At 45.0% G+C, this 27,099-nt stretch overlaps 1 protein-coding gene and 1 long non-coding RNA gene across 8 annotated transcripts; one reads left to right on the forward strand and one right to left on the reverse strand.

Annotated features, from left to right (window-relative positions):
• Window positions 1-11,594: 11,594 nt before the first annotated feature.
• Window positions 11,595-15,273, forward strand: LOC136449510 (cytochrome P450 734A6). Its single transcript, XM_066449553.1, has 5 exons — window positions 11,595-12,017; window positions 13,212-13,435; window positions 13,539-13,786; window positions 13,904-14,282; window positions 14,383-15,273. The coding sequence occupies exons 1-5, from the start codon at window positions 11,708-11,710 to the stop codon at window positions 14,842-14,844; spliced, it is 1,623 nt and encodes a 540-aa protein (XP_066305650.1). The 5' UTR covers window positions 11,595-11,707; the 3' UTR covers window positions 14,845-15,273.
• A 2,305-nt stretch (window positions 15,274-17,578) lies between these two features.
• LOC136449511 (uncharacterized) lies at window positions 17,579-26,715 on the reverse strand. Of its 7 annotated transcripts, none has more exons than XR_010758043.1 (6): window positions 26,505-26,715; window positions 24,293-25,174; window positions 20,631-20,731; window positions 19,773-19,950; window positions 17,868-18,604; window positions 17,579-17,762 (listed from the first exon to the last, which is right to left on the reverse strand). It is a non-coding gene; the product is annotated as an uncharacterized lncRNA (long non-coding RNA). The 7 variants fall into 7 exon arrangements; XR_010758044.1 differs by having other exon boundaries at window positions 20,631-20,734; XR_010758046.1 differs by having other exon boundaries at window positions 17,868-18,239; window positions 18,337-18,604; window positions 20,631-25,174.
• Between the last annotated feature and the right edge of the window lie 384 nt (window positions 26,716-27,099).

Below are 27,099 nucleotides of genomic sequence, written 5' to 3' on the forward strand. Positions count from 1 at the left end.
GGTGATGAAGTAAGGTGAGAAACTAAGACTCCATGTCCATGTAGCCTCCACTCCTGCACTTTGCACAAGCGTGTCTTAGTCCTCCCTCGAGATTTTGCCTATCGGGCAAGGGCAGGGTATGGGCTATGGCTGTGTGCCTGCGTTGTTCTCGTTCACTCACTAACCCATGTCTAGCGGTCCTCGCGAAGGGACGCCATGGATTTGGATCGGCCACCAAATGCTATGTCGGCTACTAGATCCACCGTGTTGGCGCCTGCTGCAGCCATTGTCGCTTCTGCAACTGCAAAGGGACGACCTCCAGAGCCTCAAATGAAAAAGTCCACGGCCAAGATGACAAGCCATCTTGCAATTGAAGGAGCTCCTGCTCCAACCACTCCAGAAGCATCAATCGACAGTGGCCACCGGCTACTAAAATCTATGGGGTCGGTTTTAATCTCGCTAACCTTCTACTCTTTTTAGCTTGTTTATATTAATATTTTTGCATGTGTAAACTATATTCCATGGTTATGATTTATGAATGAATGCAACTAAAATCCATGGTTCTGAATCATTTAGTTAAAACTTCAGATTATTATTGAATGTATGTGTGTGTAACGATTCACATAGTATGCTACAATGTTCATATTTATATTCTATGCTTTGAGGTTAAGATTATTGCAGCATGTTTTGGTGCATTTTATTTATGTTTGCATATTTCATATATAGTCGCAGATTTCATTCATATTTATTTGTTAATTGTCAGATTCACTATGAACGCAACTCAAGGCAGCGGGAGTAGCAGCCAACAAGATTCACAATCACTTCCACCACAAACTGAATCTGTTAATGATTCTGAGCCGATACAAATTGAAGACGATGAGCCCGAAGACATGAACTTTGGCACTAAGAGAAAGCTGACTTCTGTTGTTTGGAATGATTTCAAGAAGGTCAAAGTCTGTGGTACTATGAAGGCTCAATGCCTTCATTGCCACAAGCAGCTTGGAGGGAAAAGCACAAATGGCACAAGGCATCTACATGATCATTTGAAAATCTGCACACTTAAAAAGATCAAGCTGAAGGGTCAGCAGAAGACACTTGAACAATCAGCCTTGAGGTTTGGTTCCAAAGAAGGAGGGAAAATATCAGTGGAGAATTACACATTTGATCCAGAAGTTGCTAGGAAGGAGCTTGCTGCCATGATTGTGCTGCATGAGTATCCTTTATGTATTGTTGACCATGCTGGCTTTCGAAGGTTTATGAGTGCACTACAACCATTATTCAAGATGATGACTAGAAACACTATTAGGTAATATTTGGCACTACCTAGCTATCATTGTTGTGTGTGTTTGCACTAAAGTTTTATTCTAAATTTTTTATCTTTTCTTGCTGTAATTTTTAGGAAGGATATTATGAATACATATGTGGAAGAAAAGAAAAAGGCACTATCCTACATGGCTAGAACTAAGTCAAGAGTCGCTATTACTACTGACTTGTGGACCTCGGATAACCAAAGAAGAGGGTACATGGCTATTACAGCTCATTTCATTGATGATTCATGGGCACTTAGAGACATTATCATGAGGTATTTCATCAAAAATTGATTTTATTTCTTGTTGCCATCATATTTAGTTTATTGCCTTGATAAAATATTGTTGTTGTCGTGTATTTCTAGGTTTATCTATGTCCTAGCTCCACACACAGCTGAAGTTATCAGTGAAGTGCTCTATGAAGCATTAGTGGAGTGGAACTTAGATGAAAAGATCTCAACTTTGACTCTTGATAACTGTAGCACTAATGATAAGGTAGTCCCTGAACTTGTCAAGAAGATAGGCAAATCAAAGCTAATGTTGGATAGAAAACTGTTGCATATGCGTTGTGCTACCCATATTCTAAACTTGATTGTGAGGGATGGTTTATAGGTGATAAAGGATTCAATTGCAAAAATTCATGAGAGTGTTGCCTATTGGACAGCCACACCTAAAAGAATAGAGAAATTTGAAGAAATTGCTAAATATGTCAAAGTAAAATTGGAACACAAGTTAGGCCTTGATTGCAAGACTAGGTGGAACTCTACCTTCAAGATGCTTAGCATTGCAATGCCTTACAAAGCTGTTTTTAGTCATGCATCAATTGTTGACAAGTTGTATGATTGTGCACCTAGTGAGGAAGAATGTGATTTTTGTAGAGAGGTAGTTGGTAGACTCAAGTTGTTTAATGATATTACAATAGTATTTTCTAGGATAAATTATGTGACAGCTAATATTCATCTTCTTAAAATCTATGAGGCTAAAGAGAAAATCAGAAAATGGAGTTTTTGTGGCAATCCCATTATAGAGAAAATGTCATTTGAAATGAATGAGAAGTTTAATAAGTATTGGAAGGAGATTCAAGGACCAATGGGATTGGCCACCATTTTAGATCCCCAGTTTAAGACCGACTTCCTCCTTGGGTTCATTGAAACCCTCACTGGTCACTCACATGAAGAGTGTACATAGAGAGTTACTAAGATTAGAAGTTGTCTGTATGATTTGATGAAGGAGTATGAAGTGGAAGAGGATGAAGATAATATAGAATCCTTAGCTCCTCCACTTTCCAGTTTGGGTGTATTGTCTATAATCAGTGCACGTGTTGCTAGTAGAAGGCCAACAACATTTAGATTCAAATCAGAGCAAGAAAGGTACTTAGAAGATGAGTTGGTTCCAATTGAGACAGAAAACTTTAAGATTCTTGATTGGTGGAAGGTAGCTGGGACACGTTATCCCATACTGAGGAAGGTAGCATGAGATATATTTGCCATCCCAGTTAGTACAGTTGCATCTGAATCTGCATTTAGCACTAGTGGACGTGTTTTTAGTGAGCACCGCAGTAGGCTTAATTCAGATATCCTGGAGGCTTTAATGTGTTCATAGAATTGGCTGCGAAACAAATACCAAGGTGCTTGTGCTGTCCCATTTGTGGTATACTCCATACATTCTACAAGTGTCATGGTTCTAAATTAATTCTTCTAATGCTTTTCTGTAGGTGAAGATAATGTAGAAACTGCTAGCTTTTGGAGTTGTCTTCAAGAGATCCAAGATGGGATTGAGGTAAAGTGTAAAACTAAAATTGATAAATACTTTAGTCTCTTTGTTGACTCATACTTGACTAATTGTATTTATTTTGCTGGTTGTTGGATATAGGGACTGGCACTTGTTTGAACTTTGAAGACAAGAGTTGGGTCAGTTGGCTGCTGCTGGGCTGTGGTATCACTCCTTAGTGTTTGCTTCCAAGATTGTTATGAACTTTTCATTTTGTGTTGTAATGCCTCTTTGTGATGAGCCCATGAACTTGTAAACTTATAGTGCTACTTTTGTGCTGTTGTGCAGCCAGTTGGTGATGAACTTGTCATTTTGTGTTGTAATGCTGGATTCCTAGTTGGTGATGCATTGTTGTATTGCCGAAGCACCAAGTTCTTAATTGCCCCTTAGACAGATTGCTGCTACTAAATTGATTCTTCTATTTTCACTATAGTGACCGTGATTGAGCAATTGGTGGTGCAGATGGTGACTGCTGTGGTGACAAGGGATTCAGAAGCAGTTGAGATGATATTGGCAAATGATGGTGACAAGGGAAACCACCTGAGGGAAGTACCTGAAGTTCCACTAAAGGTACGCTGTATGCCTTTTTCATGTTTACAAATTGACGTGAGTAAATGCAAGCTTTAGAAGCTAAGCAAGTATGTGTACAATGATGAACGAACAAGACAAACAGCTACAGAATCAGGTCCTAATGGGGCTGTAGTTCTTGGGACTCTAGTTGCACCTCTTGTAAATGGAGACATGTATACTGATATCAGTCCTAAGAATGCTGTACTACAAGGACAGAGGTACATGTATTACTTTTTATGAATGTATTCCTGTGCTGTTCTATGAGCAAGTTAATAATATTTTTGCAATAGCTATTTCATTCTGATGAGTTTAGAATCCTTCATAGGAGATTAAGCAAAGGCGTGGATTACTTGGTTGAAGCATCAGCAACAGAGGGGGAGGCAATCAGTGCTACCTTAGCTGTTGTGAAGGCCAGGCAGGTTAATGGTGAGATGGAGCAGTTGTCGAACAAGGAGCAGTCTCCAGACTCCACATCAACCAGCAAACATTCAAGCCTCATCAAACCGAACAGTGCTCTTTCTAACAACATGGCAGCTCCACCTAGGGTTCGGTTGCACCATAGAGCCATGAGTAGAATACAAGTTTGATTTTTTCATTTCACCTTTATAGCTATTTTTCACTTGACCTGGATGATGTGGCATGTAATATATGAGTAAATATTATACAAAGTTGGTGTATTGAACTACCATGTGCATTGAGTACTCAACACATGTGCATTGAACCACTAGGTCTTTTCTATGTGCAGTTGATGGCTTGATGCAGGGATGGGGATCCCCTTGGGGATTAAATCCCCAAGCGGGGACAGGGATGGAGAAAAAGTGCTCCCCGTGAGCCTTCATGGGGACGGGGATGGGGCAGTAACCCCCGACAGGGAATTCCCCATTGACATTTCGATGCTAGAGGCTCCTGAGGCCAATGACAGCGTGGAAATTCAGAAGGGCATGGTCTTCAAGGACTTGCCCACCTTAAGAAGGTGGCTACAAGAATATTCTGTGAGACGTAAGAGACCATTCAAGGTGAGGCACTCCTATGTGGAGCGCCGTTACACGATGGTGTGCGAGATGGCAAATTGCAATTGGAGGGTCTATGCTCGCAAATAGAAGGCCACAGGAAAATTCAAGATCACCAAAATTGTAGGTCCACACACTTGTGCCCAGACAGATCTAAAACAGAAGCATAGATAGTTGATCTCTACCCTCATTGCCAGAAAGTTATACACAACTTTGAAGGGTCAGCCTAACTTAAAGGCTAGGACAATTATGGAGATGACTAAAGAGATATTTAAGTATGACATAAAGTATGGTAAAGTATGGAGGGCAAAGCAATGGGCCTAGAAGATGATATATGGGGACTGGGAGCAAGGGTATGAGCAGTTGCCTATAATGTTCAATGCAATGAAAAGCAGCAAATCCAGGCATGCATTATGCGTATATCCTAAAGCCAAATGAATGGAAGGACGGGAGACAGATATTCTTTCGTGCATTCTGGTCCTTTCTCGAGTGCGTCGAGGCCTTCAGGCACTGTCGTCTAGTATTATCCATTGATGGTACTTTTCTACTTGGAAAGTACATGGACACACTTTTGGTAGCCATTTCGTGTGACATAGACAACGTATTGGTTCCTTTGGCTTTCACTTTGGTGGAGAGGGAGAACAAAGATAGTTGAGGATGGTTCTTGTAGCTTGTTAGGATCCATGTCATTATCCATCATAGGGAGGTAGGTGTCATATCTGATAGACACCAGGGCATACTCAGTGCCGTACAGGAGTAGATTCTAGAGGTGCACCTTTGCACCACCATTGTGCACTTGACACCTTGCCGAGAATTTACTTCGAAAGGATGGTATGAAGGACAACTTTCCTCTATTCGAGGAGGTTGCTCGCATGCTGAGAGGATTAATTATACTATACTGCTAAAAAGGCACAAATATAATACACAGATTAAATGTAAATTCATTAGAACGTGTATAGACAATGAAAATAGACTTTTCAGTTACAAAGACGAGGAGTGCGATGACAGCAACGATTTATCACTTCACTTACATAGTACACCTATAGCATCTTGGCTTTTCAGTAACAACGAACGAATCTAGGCTTTTTAGACAATGAAAATATATTTTTCAGTTACAAGGATGAGGAGTACGATAACAGTAGTGATTTATCACTTCACTTACATAGTACACCTATAGGATGGTGTCTCTAGGGGTCGACCGACTCCTAGGGCCACCTGCCCCCATACAGGCTAGCCTTGGGCCCAACCTTGACCAGGTGCTTCTTACCGTCTCTCCGACGTCCATGTCATGTGTATTCTAGAAGAATTGTACAGAGGAATTATGGTTTGCTCAAGATAGGAAGGCATGCAAGGAAGCATAACTCCACTCCATCTCCACCATCCATCTTATGACTGTTTGATCCAAGGACTGAGGTGAAGAGGCACACAGATTGCTGACATGGCACATTGAGAGGCCTCCATTCCTTCTCTCAACCTATAAATAACCCCTCACTTCCACTCATTCACACACACAACAAGGAAGAAGAGCACTCCTCAATATTTTATTTTGTTGCAGTACCAATGTCTGGAGGGTCATCCAGAGGAAGAGAAAAGGGAAAGGGAACTACCATTGTGTGGGAGGGTTCTCTTGGTCCCGATTTCTTTGAGGAAGCCCTTTATGAGAGGTTCCCAATTGAGAGTAAAAGTGATTTCACCAAAGAGGTACCACTGAGAGGATACGATGAACGGAAAGAAGAGTGGCCAAAATACATGCTTGGTGAGGACTACCTAGTGCAGATGTTCACCAAAGGAATAGATGGAGGTCGTCGTTTCTTCAAATACCCGCGAGCATGGGTAATTGATATTACTATTTGTTTCTTCAATATGTTTCTCTTCTATACAACTTACATGACATACTTATTGCAGTCTTCTTTGGCCAAAGAAAACTGTGGGTTCACTAGGTGGGTCGATCCTCGACCTATTTATCCGTATGCGGAGTATATCTACTACCTGTAGGACCGTATCTTCGATCTAGAAAGGAAAGTTAGCAACGGTTTCAAAGATGACGAACATGACGACAACAACAATGGTGCTAGTTCATAGGAGGCACTCTGCAGTGATCCATATTGCACCTTCCCTAATAACAGGAACAAGGGTCCTCCGCTGCCACCCCTACCGCCACCACAACCAACAATGGGAGGATACTGTGGAGATGGCGCAACACAATTTGCTATGTGGCCATACTACTAGGACAAACCAATCCTTTTAACGAACCACATGCATGTGTTTGTTTTTTTTTGTTTAATCACCTAAGACATGTTAGGGTTAGTTGAAGGAACTATGTACCCTTGTTTGGCACATGTTCTTACATGCATTTCATGTGCTTGTTGTTTGCTTCAATTACCTAAGGCATGTTAGGTTTAGTCTAGGACCTCTGTACCCTAGTTTGGTACATGTCATCATATGTCATTTCATGTGGTGTGTGTTGAATTAGGTAATCCACTACGTTACGTTTTATTTGCACTATGTGAGCTCGTTTCACTACCTATGCAATATTAAACTCAATATTATGACAACAAATAATAAAACCAACAACACTATGAAAGGTTCAATAATAGAGCACATTAATCAACATAACAACATTTGAAGTACACGACGACAAACTAAATAACGCAGAACATGCCTTAGGTACGTCCATACTTAAAGTGCATTACATGACAACACAATGCAAAGTCCAAGATTAGACAACATTGTTCATAAATAAACCATACAACTAGCAAGTCATGAAGACTACTGAGTGCAATGAGGTCACTTTCCCTTCCTCTGGACATTAGGATTCTCCTCCATCGCTGCCTTCGTTTGGAGCGCGCGCTCAAGCTTCCTCTCCCTCTCCTTACTGTACGAAGCAACACACCTCCTTTCCTCCTCTTCCTTGTGCTCCTTTTCTAGAGCCTCCTCTCTGCGTCTCTTCTCTATCATCTCCTTGTCCTCTGCCTTCCACGGTAACAGTTCTGCATCCACTCCTTGTCTTCCGACTTGATCTCAGTGTCGATCCACTGCTCAAAATCACACAGCGGTGGAGGGGTCTGCACCAAATGCAATTGTTACAAAACAAATAAATCATGCAAGACTTCATTTGACATAAAATAAATATTAAACAACATTAATTCCTTACCATCTTGTTAATGCGGCGCTGACGAAGTGTAGGCTCAAACGTAAAATTGGCACACATCCAATACCTCTACCTATACATGTCCTCTTCATCGGACTTGGCTACCTTGCAAGGATCGTCGCAAAAGAACATGGGCACTGGAACACCACTAGGCAAAGACAACGGGTCGAAGGCATTTCCGGTCATCCGGCCATAACTACAATTGAACCAAATTTGTTCTAAGAACCGAAAGCAATGAACATTAAACCATAAACCTAGGATTTTTCTATTTGTTGCACATAAATGAAAACATAATATAACACGATGATAAGAGATTACCTTGGCTTACTAGCTTTACCATGCCTTGGCATCCTACCGTTACATAATACAAAAAATAAAAAAAATCACTTCAAACATTAGGTAATAACGTATCTAGGGTTGCAAAATAGACGTAATATATACCAAATCAATGCGTAAAAATAATAAGGGGAGAGAGGATACCTTGCTCGCAAAGGTGTATGGATCAAATCCAAGTATCCAAGGTCAAATTCGTCGATTCAAAAGATTGGACAAGTTAGGGGGAGGAAGAAACCGAGAGGGAGGAAGAAGAAATGAGAGCAGCCTCGGCAAGGGAAACTTGGCCGTGGGTTTAGAATATATGGTCGGCGCCAGAATACATGGCTCCGAGGTCGACGCCAAGATCTGTGGCGCCGAGCTCAACGCCATGTATTCTGGCGCCGAGGTTCTGGCCACATCAACGCCACCTAGGATGCCCTGCTGTGCACGGTCAGGTATCTCGGAGCCAAAATCTGTGACGTCGAGACATGTTACCTCAACGCTATGAGTCCTGGCACTGACCCTAAGGGTTCAAAGATGAATTTATGTCTCTAGGGGGCAAACATAAATTTTGTTAAAAAAGAGCTAAATTATAAAAAATTGGACGATGCCCGCCTGCCAGTTGTGCTGTGCGTGCCTTGCATGTTGTGCCACGTCATGTCGCTGGTGCAAAGCTAGCTAGCATGCACCACCCTCCGCTAGCTTGCTAGCTTAGGGTTGGAGGCTCTACCGCTCTAGCCAACATGTACATGTTGTGGCACACTGGTGCCTGGTGGTCCGCCGACCGGTACACTCTTTCCCAGCTGCAATGTCCCTTCGGGCTTCAGTCATCGGATGGACACTGTTCTTCACCTGGGGAGGAAGAAGTCATCAGTGGACACTTCACACTTCACACTTGGACAGAATATGGAACCATCACCAGGGGCACGAAAATGTTGCGAGGCAGGCAGCTGGTCTCAGATCTCTCCAGCACCCTGCAGCAGCTTTGCTCCATGCTTGGTGCCATGCATGGACGATGTAAGTCAACTTTGGCATGGGTCGCACTCACATCCATGTCTCATAGTATCTGGAGTGGTAAAAGGTTGCAGTGGTCCTAAGCCCTTGTTTAGTTCCAAATCTTTTTCCAAAGAGTGCTATAGTATCTATCACATTGAATCTTCGTGCATGGAGCATTAAATGTAGACGAAAAAAAACTAATTGCACAGTTTGGTTGGAAATTGCGAGACGAACATTTTTAGCCTAATTAGTCCATGATTGAACACTAATTATCAAATAAAAACGAAAGTGCTACAGTAGCCCAAATTCCAAAATTCAGCCAACTAAACACGCGCTAACTTGTGTGCATGCAGATCAAGTGAGACTTCGGGAACTGCTTCATGGCGTAGTTCCAAGCAACAAGACGAAGCTCAGCTCCCCGTTTTCGCACTGGACTTCCATAAACAAACGGAGTATGTACTGTACATGGTTTCTGCTAGCTCAGCTCCCCGCTTTTGCACCTTACTTCCATGCATATAAAGAAGCGGAGTAGGAGTATATATTGTCTATGATTTCCTTTTTTCTTTCTGGATGGAGTATATGTTTGGAAGGGAAGGAGAGAAAAACCGAAACACTTTTCTGTTGGCACGTTACAACAGAACATGACATGCGTACATTCAATGTAGCGAACGTCACTTTAACAAAAAAGAAAAGAAAAGAAAGGCACTAGAAGATAAGGCCTCCTCCAATTCCGGGGGCTTAATAATGTGTAACAAACAAAACCTAACCAGAACACATTGCAAGAGTCGTCCACTCTCCACTCCATTGGGCAAGAGCCAAGACTGGCTCGGAAACGGAGTCTGTTCCAAGTTGAAACAGTCCACAGGAAAGCAAAAGAGGAAATGCACAAGTGGAGTTCGTTGCGGTAGCAAGGGTTCATGCATGAACCTGACTGACCCTTAGGTTCAGGGGCGGATCCAACGGTGGGGCGGGGGGAGGGGCTCGAGCCCCCCTACCTATGCCGGAGCAGTGGAACTCCTGTGGAGCACCTATGAATTTTTAGGCAAAGTTTTATAGTGTGGGAGATTGAGACTTAAGATCGAACAACAGTGTTGTTCAGCCTCCTTGAAATATTTCCTGGATCCGCCGCTGCTTAGGTTTCATCACCAACTGACGATGTGCTTATCTTCAGCTCGGCCATATGAACCTCGCTAGAGCGAGATGCATGCTCCTAGACGATGGATAGGGAAAAAAGAATGCATGTTAGCACAGCAGTACTCCTACACCACGTATCAAATGAGGCTACACGCCTGACGTTTCTTTGCTGAAGGCTGCAGCATGCATAGGCGTAGCTCCAATTCCCCTGCAATCAATCACCTTTCCTCTCCCTCCGCCCCGCCCCTGCTGAAATCAAATGATCCTACTACACCAAAAGCAAAGATTTTAGGCGGCCTTGTCTCTTCTGCAAGCAGCCGGGATCGGAGGCCCCACATGCCACGCAGCTAGTACCACCACCTTTTCCTCCTCCTCCATCCCCGAAAAACAGAAGAACCCCCATGGTGAAAGTGAAAGCAGCAAGAGATCTCTCATCAATCTTGTCAACCAACAAGATGTTCGGCTGGCTGATCGGTTTTTTTTTTCAGCTGAAACGGTAATTTTCTCTAAAAAAAAACTAACATAAACAGTAAACACACACAAGCATGAAAAGTATTTTTTTTTAGTCCAGTCGAACACGCCGCAACAAAGCACACCCAGCCAAACAAAAGCCGCTGTAAAAAAGGGTCACACTCACCGTTACTCTATCTCTACTCCTGCATCTGCATGGCCTGCATCGGCTGACACACACAAAGCAAGCAACTGTCAAAGGAAAGAAGAATGGTTCATATTTACAACAAAAGCCACAGCCAAACCAACAGGGCTGAGTACCAGTAGATGATGCATACATACACTGACTGCACGATACTGCCAGCAGCCCAGCATACCAGAGAGTCCAGACTTCAGAGATCTGTGCTGCGCGAACCAGAGGGCCTAGACTGGACGTGAGGCAAGATGACTGGACTGGACTACTGGCGGCGGCCTAGAGCAGAGGGTTACAGTTACAGGGTGCTGCGAGGCCCGCAGCGCAGAGCAAGGAAGAGAGGCGGAGGAGTCGCCAGCCAGAGGGCCCAGAACAAAAGAAAACAAAGTTGCCAATTCGGGTTGACCCCTCCATTAATCCCCGCGACGGCGGCCCCAGCGGCGCCGGCACTGCAGCAGCGCCTCGCTCCGCGCATCCCTCGCCGTCGCCCGCGCCGCGCTCCCCTTCCTGCTCCTGCCGTGTCATTTACCATGCTGCCCCTGCCCTCCGCTTAACCAAATCCTGTCACACTAGAGCTAACTAATCCTACACATGACACACACCACCACCACTGCTGCTGCGAGCTGCGCTGGTCCGTCCGCGTCCGGTGGCCAACGAGTCCGCCCCGCGGCCCGCCTCCTATATAAATCCACCAGACTCGCTTCCTCTCCTCACCACGTCTCCCCTCACCTGGCTCTCCCCTTGCCACCTCACGCGCGCTCCTGCTCTGGGGCTCCTGGCTCTTTTGGCTTCGCTGAGGCCGAGCACAACAGACGCGCACCTCTTTCTCTCTATGTGCTTCCTGCTCGGAGGACGGACCGGACGCATGGGGTGGGGGTGGACGGCGCTGGTGGCGGCGGCCGCGGTGGCATACGTGGTGGTGAAGCTGATGGAGGTGCTGTGGTGGCGGCCGCGGCGGGTGGAGCGGCACTTCGCGCAGCAGGGGATCAGGGGCCCCCGCTACCGCTTCTTCGTCGGCTGCGTCCGCGAGATGGTGGCGCTCATGGTGGCCGCCTCCGCCAAGCCAATGCCGCGCCCCTACCGCTCCCACAACGTCCTCCCGCGCGTCCTCGCCTTCTACCACCACTGGAAGAAAATCTACGGTACGCCAACGCCTCTATGCACATGCACATGCACATGCTCATGCTCTTGTCTGTCTCATCGCCAAGCCCAGCCAAGTGCCCCAGTCCAGTGTTTCTGTTCGTGCTTACCCGACCAACGAGTCCATTCCTTCCTGCTCCTCCCTTCCTTTCCCCTCTCTCTCCACACCAGGCAGAGTTTCTCCAGGCTCTGTTCTGTTTCTCCTGTCTCTCGCCTTCTACTCCCTCCTCTGTCCTCTGTTTGGTTACGGTGGTGGTACGGAATAGACCGAGCGCAATCGGCAAGAGGGGAGCCAGTCAATCAACATGAGCAAAGCAAGCCTGAGACCAGAGACCAGAGACCAGAGACCAACATGGGCATCCATCAAGTTGCGGTTGCGCCATGTGTCTGGTTCCCAGGATGTTGCTTGCTACCGCCTTTGGGTGACATGCATTTAGTGGCATGTCGAGGCGAGCCTCCTGGGTCTGTCGGAGCGGTTTGCCGTAGTTGTCTCTCGTTTTCGCTGTCCCCCGGCTGCAGCCCGGTTAGGTGGCCAGGGTCTATTTCCTACTTGCCGCCCCGCCCCCGCGGCCCTGGACATGAGCCTACACGTCTCCCATTCTGCGCCCCGCCCCGCCTCGCCCGCCACCACCGCATTGCCCGCCCCGTCACCGTCGCATTCAACTCCAGCTTAGCCTGCGCCCGCCGCCTCCGGGCGCACCCGCCGCGACTTGTCCCTGGCCCAACCGTCGCCACGCCACGCCACGCCGCTCCCGCTGCGGCCACCCTTCTCCTCGTGTCGTCTTGTGTGATCCCTGCCTAGTGCCTGCCTGCTGGGTGCTGGCTAGCTACAGTGGTAACGCGGCAGTGCGCGTGTACAGTGTAATGCGGCGGGCGCGGCACAGCACAGCATAGGGGGTATCGTAACGTACCTGCTCCGGCGCCTCGCCCTGCCGTGTCCTGTCCCTGCCCCCTTGGCAGCTGGCGGGATGCTGCTGATGGGCCGTTCGTTTGGTGGAATTTTAGAGAAATTTGGATGAATCTGAGAGAGAAAAACTCTGTTCCGAATAAAAAAAAAAGAAATGAAAAAGTCGGGTTTAAAGTCACGAGAACGGGGCCGATGTGGGGGCCTCCCTGCCCTGCCCCAATCATTGGCTGCCTCGTCGGCTTGTCACGCTCACGCCCCGTGCCTGCTTTGCTTTTGCCTCTTGCTCCAGGTTCCACGTTCCTGATATGGTTCGGCCCGACGCCGAGGCTCGCCGTCGCCGACCCCGACCTCATCCGGGAGATCTTCCTGTCCCGCGCCGACCACTTCGACCGCTACGAGTCGCACCCGATGGTGCGCCAGCTCGAGGGCGAGGGGCTCGTCAGCCTGCGCGGCGACAAGTGGGCGCACCGCCGCAAGGTGCTCACGCCGGCGTTCCACATGGAGAACCTCAAGGTCAGTCAGCCTTTCACTACTGCGATGCAAGAGTCTTTGTTCTTCTTGTCGCGCGGAATTGTGGTGATGACACGCTGGCTGGGACGTACCGTACGCAATGTAGCTGCTGCTGCCGTTCATCGGGAAGACGGTTGTCGACATGGTGGACAAGTGGCACGACATGGCCGCAGCGGCGTCCGGCGAGGTCGAGATCGACGTGTCCGAGTGGTTCCAGGTGGTGACGGAGGATGCCATCACCCGCACGGCGTTCGGCCGGAGCTACGAGGACGGCAAGGCCGTCTTCAAGCTCCAGACCCAGCTCATGGCCTTCGCCTCCGAGGCATTTCGCAAGGTCTTCATCCCTGGATACAGGTAATAATATAATCAATCAATCAAGCAGTGTGACGTCATAATTGAGTCTTTTGCGCTATAATTAATCAGGAAGAGGAATGACATGACATGGTTTGATGCGTTTATATATGTCTACAGGTTCCTGCCGACCAAGAAGAACACGAGCTCGTGGAAGCTGGACAAGGAGATCAGAAAGAACCTGGTGACGCTCATTGGCCGGCGTCAGGAAGCTGCGGACGACGAGAAGCTCAGCGGCTGTGCCAAGGACCTCCTGGGCCTCATGATCAACGCGAGCAGCAACGACGGCAAGGTGAGCCCCATCACCGTGAACGACATAGTGGAGGAGTGCAAGACGTTCTTCTTCGCCGGCAAGCAGACCACATCGAACCTCCTGACATGGACCACGGTCTTGCTCGCCATGCACCCCGAGTGGCAGGAGCTCGCCCGGCAGGAGGTACTCCAAGTCTGCGGGGCGCATGACATCCCCTCCCGCGAGCAGCTCGCCAAGCTCAAGACAGTAAGCTCCTGTCCCCTCCCTGACACAATCCTCGAACCACCACTTCCCCAGACTAACAACGGCCGGATGAGCTGACGCATGCTGCTGGTTCCACTGGCAGCTCGGGATGATCCTGAACGAGACGCTGCGGCTGTACCCGCCGGCGGTGGCGACGGTGCGCCGAGCCAAGACCGACGTGGAGCTCGGCGGATGCCTGATCCCACGCGACACGGAGCTGCTGGTCCCGATCATGGCCGTGCACCACCACGCGCGGCTGTGGGGGCCGGACGCCACGCAGTTCAACCCGGCGCGGTTCGCCAAGGGCGTGGCGCAGGCCGCCACGCACCCCACGGCGTTCATCCCGTTCGGGCTGGGCGCGCGGATGTGCATTGGCCAGAACCTAGCGCTCCTGGAGTCCAAGCTCACGGTGGCCATCCTCCTCCAGCGGTTCGACTTCCGGCTGTCGCCCAGCTACCTCCATGCGCCGACGGTATTGATGCTCCTCCACCCGCAACACGGGGCGCCCGTGATCTTCCGGCCGCGGACATCTGAGCCGTCCGATCACGACAATCGGGATATGTGAGGAGAGGATGGAGTTTATACTAACCTTGTCAGTGTCAATTGCGCCTGGCATAATGACCAATAAGGCCCTCCGCAGGCTCAGGATGTGCTGCTTTGCCTGCCCTCAAGAGCAGAGACCATAGGAGTAAAGTTACCACTACCACCAGTCCACCAGGGACAAGTGACTAGAAGAAGCACCACCGTACCGTACTAAGTACTAACAAATATATCCTGCTGGATGCTGAAGATGCCAGCTGCAGCTTAGATTAGTAGAGCAGAGTAGAAGGCTTGTCCAGTGCCTCCCAATTTTTCAGTCTTTTGGGTTGATGATTTCCTTCCTTCCATCTTGGATGAGGTTTTGCCGGGTGTAGTTGGTGTATGAAGGATTGCAAATTGTACACATGTGTTTGTTCTTTGATTTATGATGATACATGAGCGTGTTCGCTGGTTGGTGTTGGTGCTGGTGCTAGTTTGAGCTGGCTGGTGCTGGTTTTTTATGAGAGAAAAACATTGTTGGCTGGTTGAATAAGCCTGGCTGAAACCAACAAACGAACAGGGTGATGTGAGGAAAAGGTGAACAGGGAAAAGAGCGCGCCAGAAAAGGGGAATGCAGGCGTATGGGAGATGCATGCATGATGTTAGGATCGTGGCACCACAGTGCGTCCGTTTAGGCCTGGTTTAGTTCCAAAAATTTTCACCTTAAACTATCACATCAAATTTTGCGGCACATACATAGAGTATTAAATATAGATGAAAAAAACTAATTGCACAGTTTAGTTGGAAATCGCAAGACGAATATTTTAAGACTAATTAGTCCATGATTAGCCATAAGTGCTACAGTAACTAACATACGCTAATGATGGATTAATTAGGCTTAATAAATTCGTCCCGCAGTTTTCAGACGAGCTATGTAATTAATTTTTTTATTAATATCCGAAAACTCCTTCCGACATCTCTAAAATATCCAATGTGACATCAAAGATTTTCATTTCCCGAGCTAAACACGCCCTTACTTCCATGTCATTGTTCTCTCGCCTGTCTCCCTCCTCCTCTGTGGTCCTCTTGCGAGTTGCGATGCAGACCAGAAGCCATTAAAGGAAGAGATGGGTGCCCTGCTGGGTGCTGGCCATTTAAGAAGGCGTTGCAGAGGGAACAGACGGTGTGCCAGACAGACGGCGGGGGAGTAAACGCGGCAGCCAAGAAAGTGGAGCCAGCGGATAGCGCTGGGCAAATTTAGGGCGGGTTTAGTTTCCAATTTTTTTTTTCTTCTACGATAAAAAAGTATGTTTGAATATATGTAAGGAGTACTAAATGTAAACGAAAAAAAAACTAATTGCACAGTTCTCGACAAAATCACGAGACGAATCTTTTAAGCCTAATTAGTCCATGAAAAGCCTTAAGTGCTACAGTAACCCACATGTGCTAATGGCCGATTAATTAGTATCATTAGATTCGTCTCGCAGTTTCCTGATGGGTTCTGTAATTTGTTTTTTTATTAGTATCTAAAAACCCCTCCCGACATTCTTCCGACACATTCGATGTGACACCCAAAAATTTTCACCTCCCCAATTAAACACATAGTTAACCGAGAACAAAAACCGAACCGAAAGAACCGAAACCGAAAGAATCGGAACCAAAACCGAAACCGAAAGAACTGGAACCGAAAAATTCGGTTCCTGATATTGAGGAACCGAAATAACCGAAGAAAATTCGGTTCCTATTCTCGGTTAACCGAATTAACCGAAAGAACCGAATTACATGAATTATAGTTCACTTACTTGCATTTTGTAGGATTATGTTTGGTTTATGTGTAGTGTTTTATATTTGAACTGCTATATATTTGTGTTACTATGTTGCTATTGTTTTCTTATATATTATTATTATTAAAAATGAATATAGTGTTGCATAAATTTACCTTAGAACAAGTATATTTATTATTGTCTTGAGGTCTTCTGAAAAAATTCGGTTAATTCAGTTAGAACCGAACCGAACCGAACCGAAATAATCGAGAACCGAAATACTCGGTTCCTAAATTTTTTTTGGAATCGATCAGTTCCCATTTTATAAAAACTGAATTTCATCAATAACCGACAGAACCAAACGCCCACCCTGACCAGCGGATAGATAACCAGGCTGATGCTGACCACAGCGACGGACGGCGTAGGAAAACATCAGGGTCTGTTCTAATCTGCCAGCAGCGCCACCACCCCATCAGCAGCAGCTTCAATTCATTGCCACCTCTCTGCCTGCGAGGGCATCAAATGTGTTTGTGCCCAAGCCAACGTACTACGGCACGGTGCCCCGCCGGCCAAGCTGTCACCGGCCGCGGGCCGACCAGACTGTAGCGGCCGATGAAGCTCGCCTCCTCCTCATAAGTGCTGCAGCATCGGACCGCGGGGGGGGGGCTCGGCCCTTCTGCAACTGTTCATCTCCTCTCCCCTGTCAGACTGCGCTGGCCGGCATCGCTGCCACACCGCATTGCATGCATCGGGAGCGTGAAAATGGAAATGGGGTGGGATTGCCCACGCTGCTGGATTGGATTGGCCTGACCAGAGAATGTTTGGATCCGGCTATTAAAATTTAGAAGATATATCAAGAAAATGTTGTATGAGGTGTTTAGATACTAATAAAAAAACAAATTACATAATCCGTTAGTACTCCACAAGACGAATTTTTTAAACCTAATTAATCCATCATCAACACATATTTACTGTAGCAAAACATTATCGAATCATGGACTACTTAGGCTCAAAGGATTCATGTCGCAAACTATATAATTAGTTTCATAATTAGTCTATATTTAATACTCCATGCATGTATTCAAACATCCAATAGAACATCGATTAAAATTTAAAAGGAACAACCAAACACCTCCTACCACTCCACTGGTTGTGGGGGAGCAGTACTACTTGCGACAGGCAGGCGCGCTGCTCTTGGGATCTGCAAAAAATGATACAATTTTAGTTTTGGATCTGGATCATGCTTCATGCCAAGTACAGCTCAGATTCGTTTCATGCAACACAAGAACTCGGCTCTATTACTCACCTGCTTACCGGTTCTAACGGGATTAAACAACTGCAGGTTTCCATACAGCCACCCTTGTCTTGCCTTGCCAGCAGAATGTCTTGGACCTCCACAATTTAGATATATAACCAAGACTGATGCTGCTCAGTAGACTGATATCGCTCGCAGTGGTTTGTTGGACACGTGCTGCTGCTTGTGTTAAAACTTCAAAGAATCACGGGCACAGGCTGCGGAAACCATCTAGTACTCTCATAGCACAAGAAAGCCGCCGTCCAGAGGTAATGAAGACCTAAAGCACCTACCATATGCCTACTACTCCAATCATTATTCGGCGGGGTGTCAGTGTGCATTTGCACAGCACGATTACATATACTCTACCCCAATGGACTGTTCCTGCGTCACAGGTTTCACAGGCAAGTGGTAGCATGATGCCGATACGTATAGGTATAGTTGCCAGCATCAAAGTTTCAAGTGCAGAGCTCCTTTTTACCTCTTTCGTGAAAAAAGGCGAAGGCATTGACAGAGCATACAGCAGCCAGCCACTGCACTGGCCAGGTGGAGCGCTGGCTCTTCTTCCCACCTGAGGGAGCTGCGTCCATCAAATGCCTTTCTCTTACTCCCAAGGCCGGGTTCAATTGTGCAAGCGGAAAACTCATGGCTGCACAACATCCAACACCTAATTGCGTTGCGCATCCTTACCCACAAGATATTGCCAAACTCCTTTAGTGCTGTCGCTTCATTTCTACCCACCTTTTTCCCTGCAGAAATACTGAAACATGAGACGGTGAAACATACTGTCAGAATTCGGAATTGTAACGATTTAGAGTAGTTACTACAGTATCACTGACCGGTAAATAGGGGCAGCCACCAGACCGGAAAACACAACTGAAAGTTAACCTGTTGTTACTTTGAACTGTCGCTTTGATGTTCTATACCTATTAAATAATGTCATTTAATTCGGAATTTGGGCCAGGGGAGGCGAGTGGTAGTGTTATGGGCAAGAAAGCTCTCATCTTAGAGATCTCCGAAGGGGTCCACACCCTTGTTCCTCTCGAAGGGAAGTTCTAGATTTGTAGCTCCCATGTGTTTCTGGTCCCCATAACGGAAGGCATGTGCCAGAGGGCATTCTTCCTTGCCCTCCTCCATGCTAGTGAGATGACATTTTTCTTCCTATTCTAGCAACGCGCCATAAAGAAATGAGGCAATTGGCATGCTAAAGAGCATGTGACCCCAACACGCTGCATAATTACCTTTGCGATTAGAATAAACATGCAGTGGGTTAAACCCTCTTGATTGTTTTCATGAATAGGGTCAGGGCTAACTATTGTATACCACAGAACCGAGAGCATAGTGTCCTCCATTACCCCCTAGCCACATGCGAAGCATGCTTTGTTATCAAAATCAGAGGGCCTAGAAACACCTTTACCATCACGATGGCAGCATAAAAAGGCGTGAATTATAAACAATTAAGCAACTTATGGACGAGTTTTCAGGAAGAGTGTATGTTTTAGCCGAACTAGGAGGGTTAGGACCGTTGCACAGCATGGTGTAGAAACATCTGACTGCATGGGACCGCATTGACATTTCTGAATGATCCTACTATATGATACATATTCATGACATGCTGCAAAAGTATACACTAGTGTGCTGCATTAGATTTCTGAATGCAATGATCGTAACAGGGGCTTACTTTCTTTTTCGGGCTCATCATTCATGTGATTGAAGCATGCAAAGAGAAGCACTTTGCAGTAGCAAATGATAAGAACACTGGCTTAGGACGTTAGGATGGATGGATGCATGTTGCAGGATGATATGAATTTAAAAATGGATATTGCGAGCAGCAAAGAGAGGGAAAGTAAGGGGAACGGGACAAGTTGATCTCTTAATACAAGGGAATCGTCTCTTGTCCTTTCTCTACTGTAGTACCTGTTGTTTGTTGATTTGTGCAATCCGGTTCCCCTCCTAGGGGCAACCCACAGCTGCTTGTACATCTCACCAATAATCTCCACCTCTCATCTGCTAGTCAACTATGTGAATCTCTAGGAACCTTCTTTTCTCACACCAATCAATAAAGATATTCAGTCTTCATGCCACATTATTTATACTGCAAAAAGAGATCACAGTATCATAAAACTTGAATAACTCAACCCTTCAACAGTTGCATATATTATAGTACTGAAACCGCCAGCTAATGCAAACTAGCTGAATCAAAGCACACTCCATGTGATGAAAACAGATGGCACTTCTATACTGGCATTTTTACATTACTATACAAAATAATAAGTTATCAGAATACATGCATGTGTACTACCACTATATTAAATAAACTAAAAGTTGGACAAAGAAGGCTATGAAGGGGGTGTTTGGTTCTTTAGTCGCTCCTAAAATTCATATCACATCGAATGTTTAGATACTAATAAAGAGCATTAAATATAGATTAATTACAAAACCAATTACATAGATGGAGGCTAATTTGCGAGACGATTTTTTAAGCCTAATTAATCTGTCATTAGCACATGGTTACTGTAGCACCACGTTGTCAAATCATGTACTAATTAGGCTTAAAAGATTTGTCTCGCAAATTAGTCGCAAGTTGTGTAATTAGTTTCATAATTAGTCTATATTTAATACTCCATGCATGTGTCTAAACATTCGATATGACAGGAATTTCAGGAGCGCCTATAGAAACCAAATATGGCCGAAGTGTACTCATACAGAACAAGTGGTGAAGCAAAACTGTCATTACAAAAAGGGGCTACTAGTACTAAAATGGCACCTTGTTACCTTTTTAAGTCAGGCCAACTGAAAAACAAATGGACACAGTACATTGTCGTACAATCATGGAGGGTCACTTGCTTGTTAATCCATCCAGTGCAGCCACTCATCTACTATAAAGACCGTTATGTACTTGTGTAATTAGTAATATTACTAAAAATAATATGAGATAAAATGTATCAAATATGCACGTTAATTCACTGATTAAGTGATACAGGAAGACCCAGCATCACAGCAAAAAGGCCAAAACATTCAAGCTAAACTCTCAAAATGGTAATATAACAAGGGTAATACTAAAAATGGCATTAGTTTTGTTTCCATGTTGTTCTTAAACTAAGCTTGCCTGTTTATCTTTTTTTTTTCAAAAGCAAATACAACTGTTGTTAACAAATGCCACATCACGCTCGATTCTTTATGAGATTTGAGAAGACATCAGAGAAATATCTTGTCAGCTAGTTGCAAAGGTAAGTTATGTTTTTTAGTCATTTCTCTGAAGCACCTACAGGGTGTAGCTATCCTGGTGAAACAGATTGACACAAAAATAGAAAACTAAAGGCCACAGCAAACAATAACCAATGAGCCACAAAGGTTCGAATCAAATTGAGGCCCGGAATGGAAACATAACAGAGCACAAGCTGGCCCACCATTGCGTATTGCAGAAACGGTTCTACCACCAAACAGACCTGATATTGAAGAAAGCAGTGAACAAGTGACAGAGAATACATATAAAAGTTCCCTTCAACCGTACCTTCCGGCACAGATCAAATGACAGGATCCAGAGGGTCTACCGTCACATGGCACAGCAGATCCTCCAGAAAGCTTCCCGTCTGTTAACAAACTGTACCTCCGACAGCCGTCCGACCATCGTCTGCACAGCTGTGATCGGGGTGTGGAACGGCGTATTTTAACAAAGACAAACAGCCCCCAAGCTACCCCTCAATTCCGATACCGCCACAGAAAACAAATCACAGGGACACGACAACCAAACCTTCTCCCAACTCTAAAAATATGATGAGCAGAGCATGCTTGGAGTTGGAATGCACACCCCTGTGGATCCAGCTCATAGACTTACCCTCAAAGACCCCAACTCTACATAGTTATACTACCATTACAGGCCCCCAGTACATTCCCTACGATCCTTGACAATTGTGCTACTCTAATTCTTCATCAAGTAGCACTTTTGTTTTCTGTCTAATTTGATTAAGTTGGCAAAGTAAGTTCATACCAAATTCTTGTAGCCCTTGGCATCCTTGAATTATGCTAATATGTTGGGGGAGTAGTAGACAGCAGCAGCGCGCTAAGCTGCTTCGTGATGATTGGAGTCCTTTCAGCTTTTATTGCCCTCAAAGCAAGTCAGTTGCTTCTCTACCTTTATGTTAATTGATAAATGAATTAAATGCTTTTGCTATCAAGTTAGCTGCATCCACTGACATGCACAGTGCAGGGAGCAAAGCAAGATCGGTACAAGTTTTTCATTACCATAACTTCTAGTGGGGCTTGACCCAACAACGTGGTCCAATCTGGAAAGGAACAACAACAACAACAACAACAAAGCCTTTAAGTCCCAAACAAGTTGGGGTAGGCTAGAGTTGAAACCCAGCAGAAGCAATCAAGGTTCAGGCACGTGAATAGCTGTCTTCCAAGCACTCCTATCCTTTCAAGTCTTCTTTTATTGCCTCTACCCAAGTCAACTTCGGTCTTTCCTCTGCCTCTCTTTACGTTACTATCCTGGCCTAGTATTCCACTACGCACCGGTGCCTCTGGAGGTCTCCGTTGGACATGTTCAAACCATCTCAACCGGTGTTGGACAAGCTTCTCTTCAATTGGTGCTACCCCTAATCTATCACGTATATCATCGTTCCGAACTCGATCCCTTCTTGTATGACCGCAAATCCAACGCAACATACGCATTTCCGCGACACTTATCTGTTGAACATGTCGTCTTTTGGTAGGCCAACATTCTGCACCATACAACATAGCAGGTCTAATCGCCGTCCTATAAAACTTGCCTTTTAGCTTCTGTGGTACCCTTTTGTTACATAGGACACCAGATGCTTGCCGCCACTTCATCCATCCTGCTTTGATTATATGGCTAACATCTTCATCAATATTCCCGTCTCTCTGTAGCATTGATCCTAAATATCGAAAGGTATCCTTCCTAGGCACTACTTGACCTTCCAAACTAACATCTTCCTCCTCCCGAATAGTAGTGCCGAAGTCACATCTCATATACTCAGTTTTAGTTCTACTGAGTCTAAAACCTTTTGACTCCAAAGTCTCCCGCCATAAAGGAACACACAAATAAAACACACAGTATATTTGGATATCCCAGAATTGAAGAAAAGTAAATGGATAGCTGCTAGCGTTACATATCTCGCACATTGTAATGTGTAATGTTCTATCCACGCGTTTGTACCAGTCTTTACGATTTGATAATGAGCAAATACAGGTTCACAGTTAGTATCCACTTAAATAGCTACTAAGGTGCTAATCATGAGAACTCCCAATAATTATCCAAAGAACTTGTTTCAGTATCCTACAATTTTCAAGGAGAAGTGCACAGTTAACAAAAGCTAGGCTAATAGAATAATGAATCCGATGATCACTGGATAGGACGGGAAGAGAGATAAAGGCATGATTGATGCTATTGCTAATTCAGTGGATTCTTATTTACTTGCTATTTGGCTATTTGCTAAAAGGTGCTTATCTTTAATCAGCATGTGCCAGAGGACAATTCGATTCATTTGAACAAAAAAAAGTACAAGATCAAATCTTTCATTTCCGTAGGCTGTTAGTGCTAAATCAAATGAAGACACCCACTTTTCTTTTTCTTTTTTTTTTTGGGGGGTGGGGGGGGGGGGGGGCGTGGATATGGAACTATTTAGCAAATACACACCTACAATATAGTTGAACAAGCTAACACCCTTTAGCACCTAAGCCAATGGAACTGAACAAGATCTGGAAAAAACTGGGGAGACATGTTTTACAAAGCTCATTTTGAAGTTCCCTTAAAATAATAGAACATAAAACTCACTTAAATCACACCTCATCCTGTAGGCTCATTTTGAAGTTCCCTTAAAATGAACATAAGTGACTACCAGTGTTTTTTTAGGGCAAATGGTCCAGTCATATTTATGTACATAAGCATACTATAGATCATAATCGACAGACTGTGTTATTATAATTAATGTTGGCATATATTTTTCTCAAGATACTAATATAAATATCTAATAGACTGAACATTATCTTTCTGAAACTAAAAGATTCAAAAATTTTCTTAAGCATCAGCTAAACACAAACTAGAGTGATATCATAATTTTTTTTATTGAACTCAAAAACTTCATCTATGAAGGTTTCACACCAAAGCACCGCGATAATGATTACTATGACAATCTAATGTGTGCATTTATTTGTTAATGCTTATTCCCTAACTTTTAAGCATAGATCCTGCCTGGCATTCAAACTTGGCATATGTGGTCAATGACACGAAAAGGACAAACGCACAAAATTTACTAATAATTTATAATATAAACAATGTTTATCAGAAATCACAAAAATATTCTTTTGAAGAACCAAAAGGTTGACTAACCTATATATTACCAAATTAATTAACGTATAACTTGTGACAGGCCACAAAGAAAGATACCGGCATTGGAATATGGGATTCATACCTGTTGCGTCAGGTGCAAGAGCAGGGACCTTGATCATGACATTTCATCCAAAAATCCAAGCCATCACATGTAGTTCACATTATTCTGCTCCTCTCTTCTAAAAGTGCAATACCACATGTGTAACAGGGAACAGTGGGCTGGTAGTCTGGGACTTTAGGCCAATAGAAATGTGGCCAACTTAGTTACTGCACTGGTCATTTCTCCAATCCTCCTTATTGTGCCAGGTTCCACCAGCACAAAGGCATTATCACCTTGAACTTATAACATGAACTGTACTTCCTGTAGTCTGGCATGGATAGGCTAATGGAACAAAGAAGCCGTTTAAGAGCAAGAACAGTCCAGATATATCATATACGAGTATGCAGAAGGTAAATGAAGCAGATATATCTATCTATCTGAAGCCTGACACCAACTCATCAATATGCCACTGCTTGCCTAAGGCAAATAATTGGTAAGTTACTGCAATTCCATAAGAACAGCTAAACACAAAGCTGTCAATGAATGCCTATTGCACAACAACCCTGCATGGTATGGGGAGTGAGGACCATATTATCACTGTAAGCATAGCTGATGGCAGAACATACTTCAGGCCCATGCTAGCCCAGCATTTTTTGGTATTCAAATTCAGTAATGAGCATGTTTACTGGATCTGAACCTGAGTTGACTGCTCTGCTTTCATCCCTGCTTACATCCGCTTTATCCCAAATTCCCAACGCAGTTGTGATTTAAGGGGTTATAGCTCTGGCTGCAGGATAGCCGATACCCTATTTTAAACAGCCCTATCTCAGTATTTCACTGTAAAAGTCACTTCGTCATAGAAACTAATTGATTTGCCCTCTGCAGCTGAAGGATCAACTTGAGCTGAGTCAAGAAGCTGCTATCCTGGCCACATAAAAAAGCAAAAGTGTGATTGAATGCAGTCCAGTAATACAGTAATCTGAGTTTTTTTTTTTTAGTAGCCAGCTGCTCAATGCATGGAAAGTTGGTATTTCTCAAATACTGTCAATGTATTCATTATTCATGTGGTCTAAGTTTAGAATGTAGTAAAATTAGCATATTCAATTTCCATGAAGACAGATAAGTGTACTTAACAGTGAAATCTTTTACTACTAGGCTATTTGATCTGGAATTATCTCTTGAGTTATCGACTTCACATGGACAAGGTATGTAGAGTCTACACGAATACTAGTACCAGAATTAGACAAAGGCATTTAACTGGTAACAGAGAGAAGTCATCAGTTCATGTACAGGTTATTTGAGTGCAGTTTAATCTTCAGGCATATCAGTCTTTCACTTCTGCCTCTCCAGTCCCATGCTTATCTTCTGATAAGAAGGATGCAGTCCTGTCATCATTTCCCCCTTCTCATCCCATAAAACATTTTAATTTTTTCAATCCCCACTTCTCACCTGATTCTATCTCCTAGCAACATAGCACACTACTGTGATTCTATCTCCTTTTGTCAGTGCACATGTGTTTGCTTACAGTTAGGAGCCTGTAGTTTTGCAGATAAAGGCAGCACTTGGGTACCGGGGACTGAATACTTGCAAGCTAGTAATTATTGTATCAGTATGTCCAATACAAACCAGAAGGAGATTATGCAATGCTGAACAAATCACTGGAGGCAATGTAGTGATCAGAGAGTTTCGGAAATGAATTAATGACTAATGTTACCATACCCTTTTAAGAATAACTTATTACTACATTGTCATTTACTACTCCCAAAATCTAATAGTAATACTACAAGCAGCTGCACGGCAAAATCAAATGAAATGTATGGCCACAAACGCCACGATTAAGTCGCATTCGGTTTTTCCGCGAGATCAGAATTCGGAACTAAGTAAGCAATGTACGTTGGTGGAACAGCAATGGCTGCCTTCGCAAAAGGCCGAAGGCATCATGCCCGTAGATCCTACACTACAGTGCATCCTTCGACCGGGGCACAATCAGCTCAGTTCGGCGCAAAATTGGCCCTAACTTTTGCAGAAATCGGTAACCCCACTCCCCTTTATCTCGGCGGCTGCACCTCGCGCCGCTGCAGGGCGCAGCAACAGTCAGGAAGGAAGAAGATACAGCCGCCCTAGGGTGGGGGCGCGAACCCGCCATATGATTGGGGCAGGAATCTGGCGAGATCCAAGCAGGTAGAGACAAGGCGCGGGCGGGGATGCGAAGCGAACAAAAATCCAGGCAGGGAAAGGGGGGGCGATCATGTACCGGCGCCTTCTAGGATCGTGGATCTTGTCGCGGCCCGCTTCCGCTTGTCATCATCTACCTCCCGGCTCCCGCATCGCACCACGTCGCGTACACTCCCCCCGTACGCGCCGCTCACGCGATCCATCCCACTCCCAATCATTCGCGGCGGCGTTGCGTTTCGCGGTGTCGCCATCGCCTGCTGTTTTTTTTTTTTTTTTTTGCCCTCGGTATGGTGGGATTTGAATGGAGGCTGGGTGGGAGGAGGGCAGGACACCTGGGTCACTGGCGCCGCGGGGTCGGTCGGTACGAGAGTATGGAGTGTAGGATGAGAGGGTCTTTGCAGCCGCTTTGTTACGCAAGTTTCATAAGATTTTCTTCTATATTTAATAGCCCGTCACACGTATATTTTTTAATGACATGATAATATTTTAATAAAGAGAAAAAAATAAACTCTCTTACTATGATTACCAACTCTCTATGAGTTTCAGAATTAAATGTTAATGAAACTTTATATTGATAGTGAGTGTTTCGTCTAAGTTTCATTCATTCTATATCACACGGCAGTCTTGGAAATAGCATAATAAAACTCTCAGCTGAGACTGACCTTATTATTGCA

Source organism: Miscanthus floridulus, chromosome 5 (genome assembly GCF_019320115.1).
Source record: "Miscanthus floridulus cultivar M001 chromosome 5, ASM1932011v1, whole genome shotgun sequence".
Classification (NCBI taxonomy): domain Eukaryota; kingdom Viridiplantae; phylum Streptophyta; class Magnoliopsida; order Poales; family Poaceae; genus Miscanthus; species Miscanthus floridulus.

What these genes read in the sequence shown, in the direction of transcription:
- LOC136449510 (XM_066449553.1), top strand. Translation starts at nt 11,708, where the DNA reads ATGTGCTTCCTGCTCGGAGGACGGACCGGACGCATGGGGTGGGGGTGG. An exon ending in CCACTGGAAGAAAATCTACG is followed by an intron (nt 12,018 to 13,211) that starts GTACGCCAACGC and finishes CTCTTGCTCCAG; the next exon opens with GTTCCACGTTCCTGATATGG. An exon ending in GTCTTCATCCCTGGATACAG is followed by an intron (nt 13,787 to 13,903) that starts GTAATAATATAA and finishes ATATGTCTACAG; the next exon opens with GTTCCTGCCGACCAAGAAGA.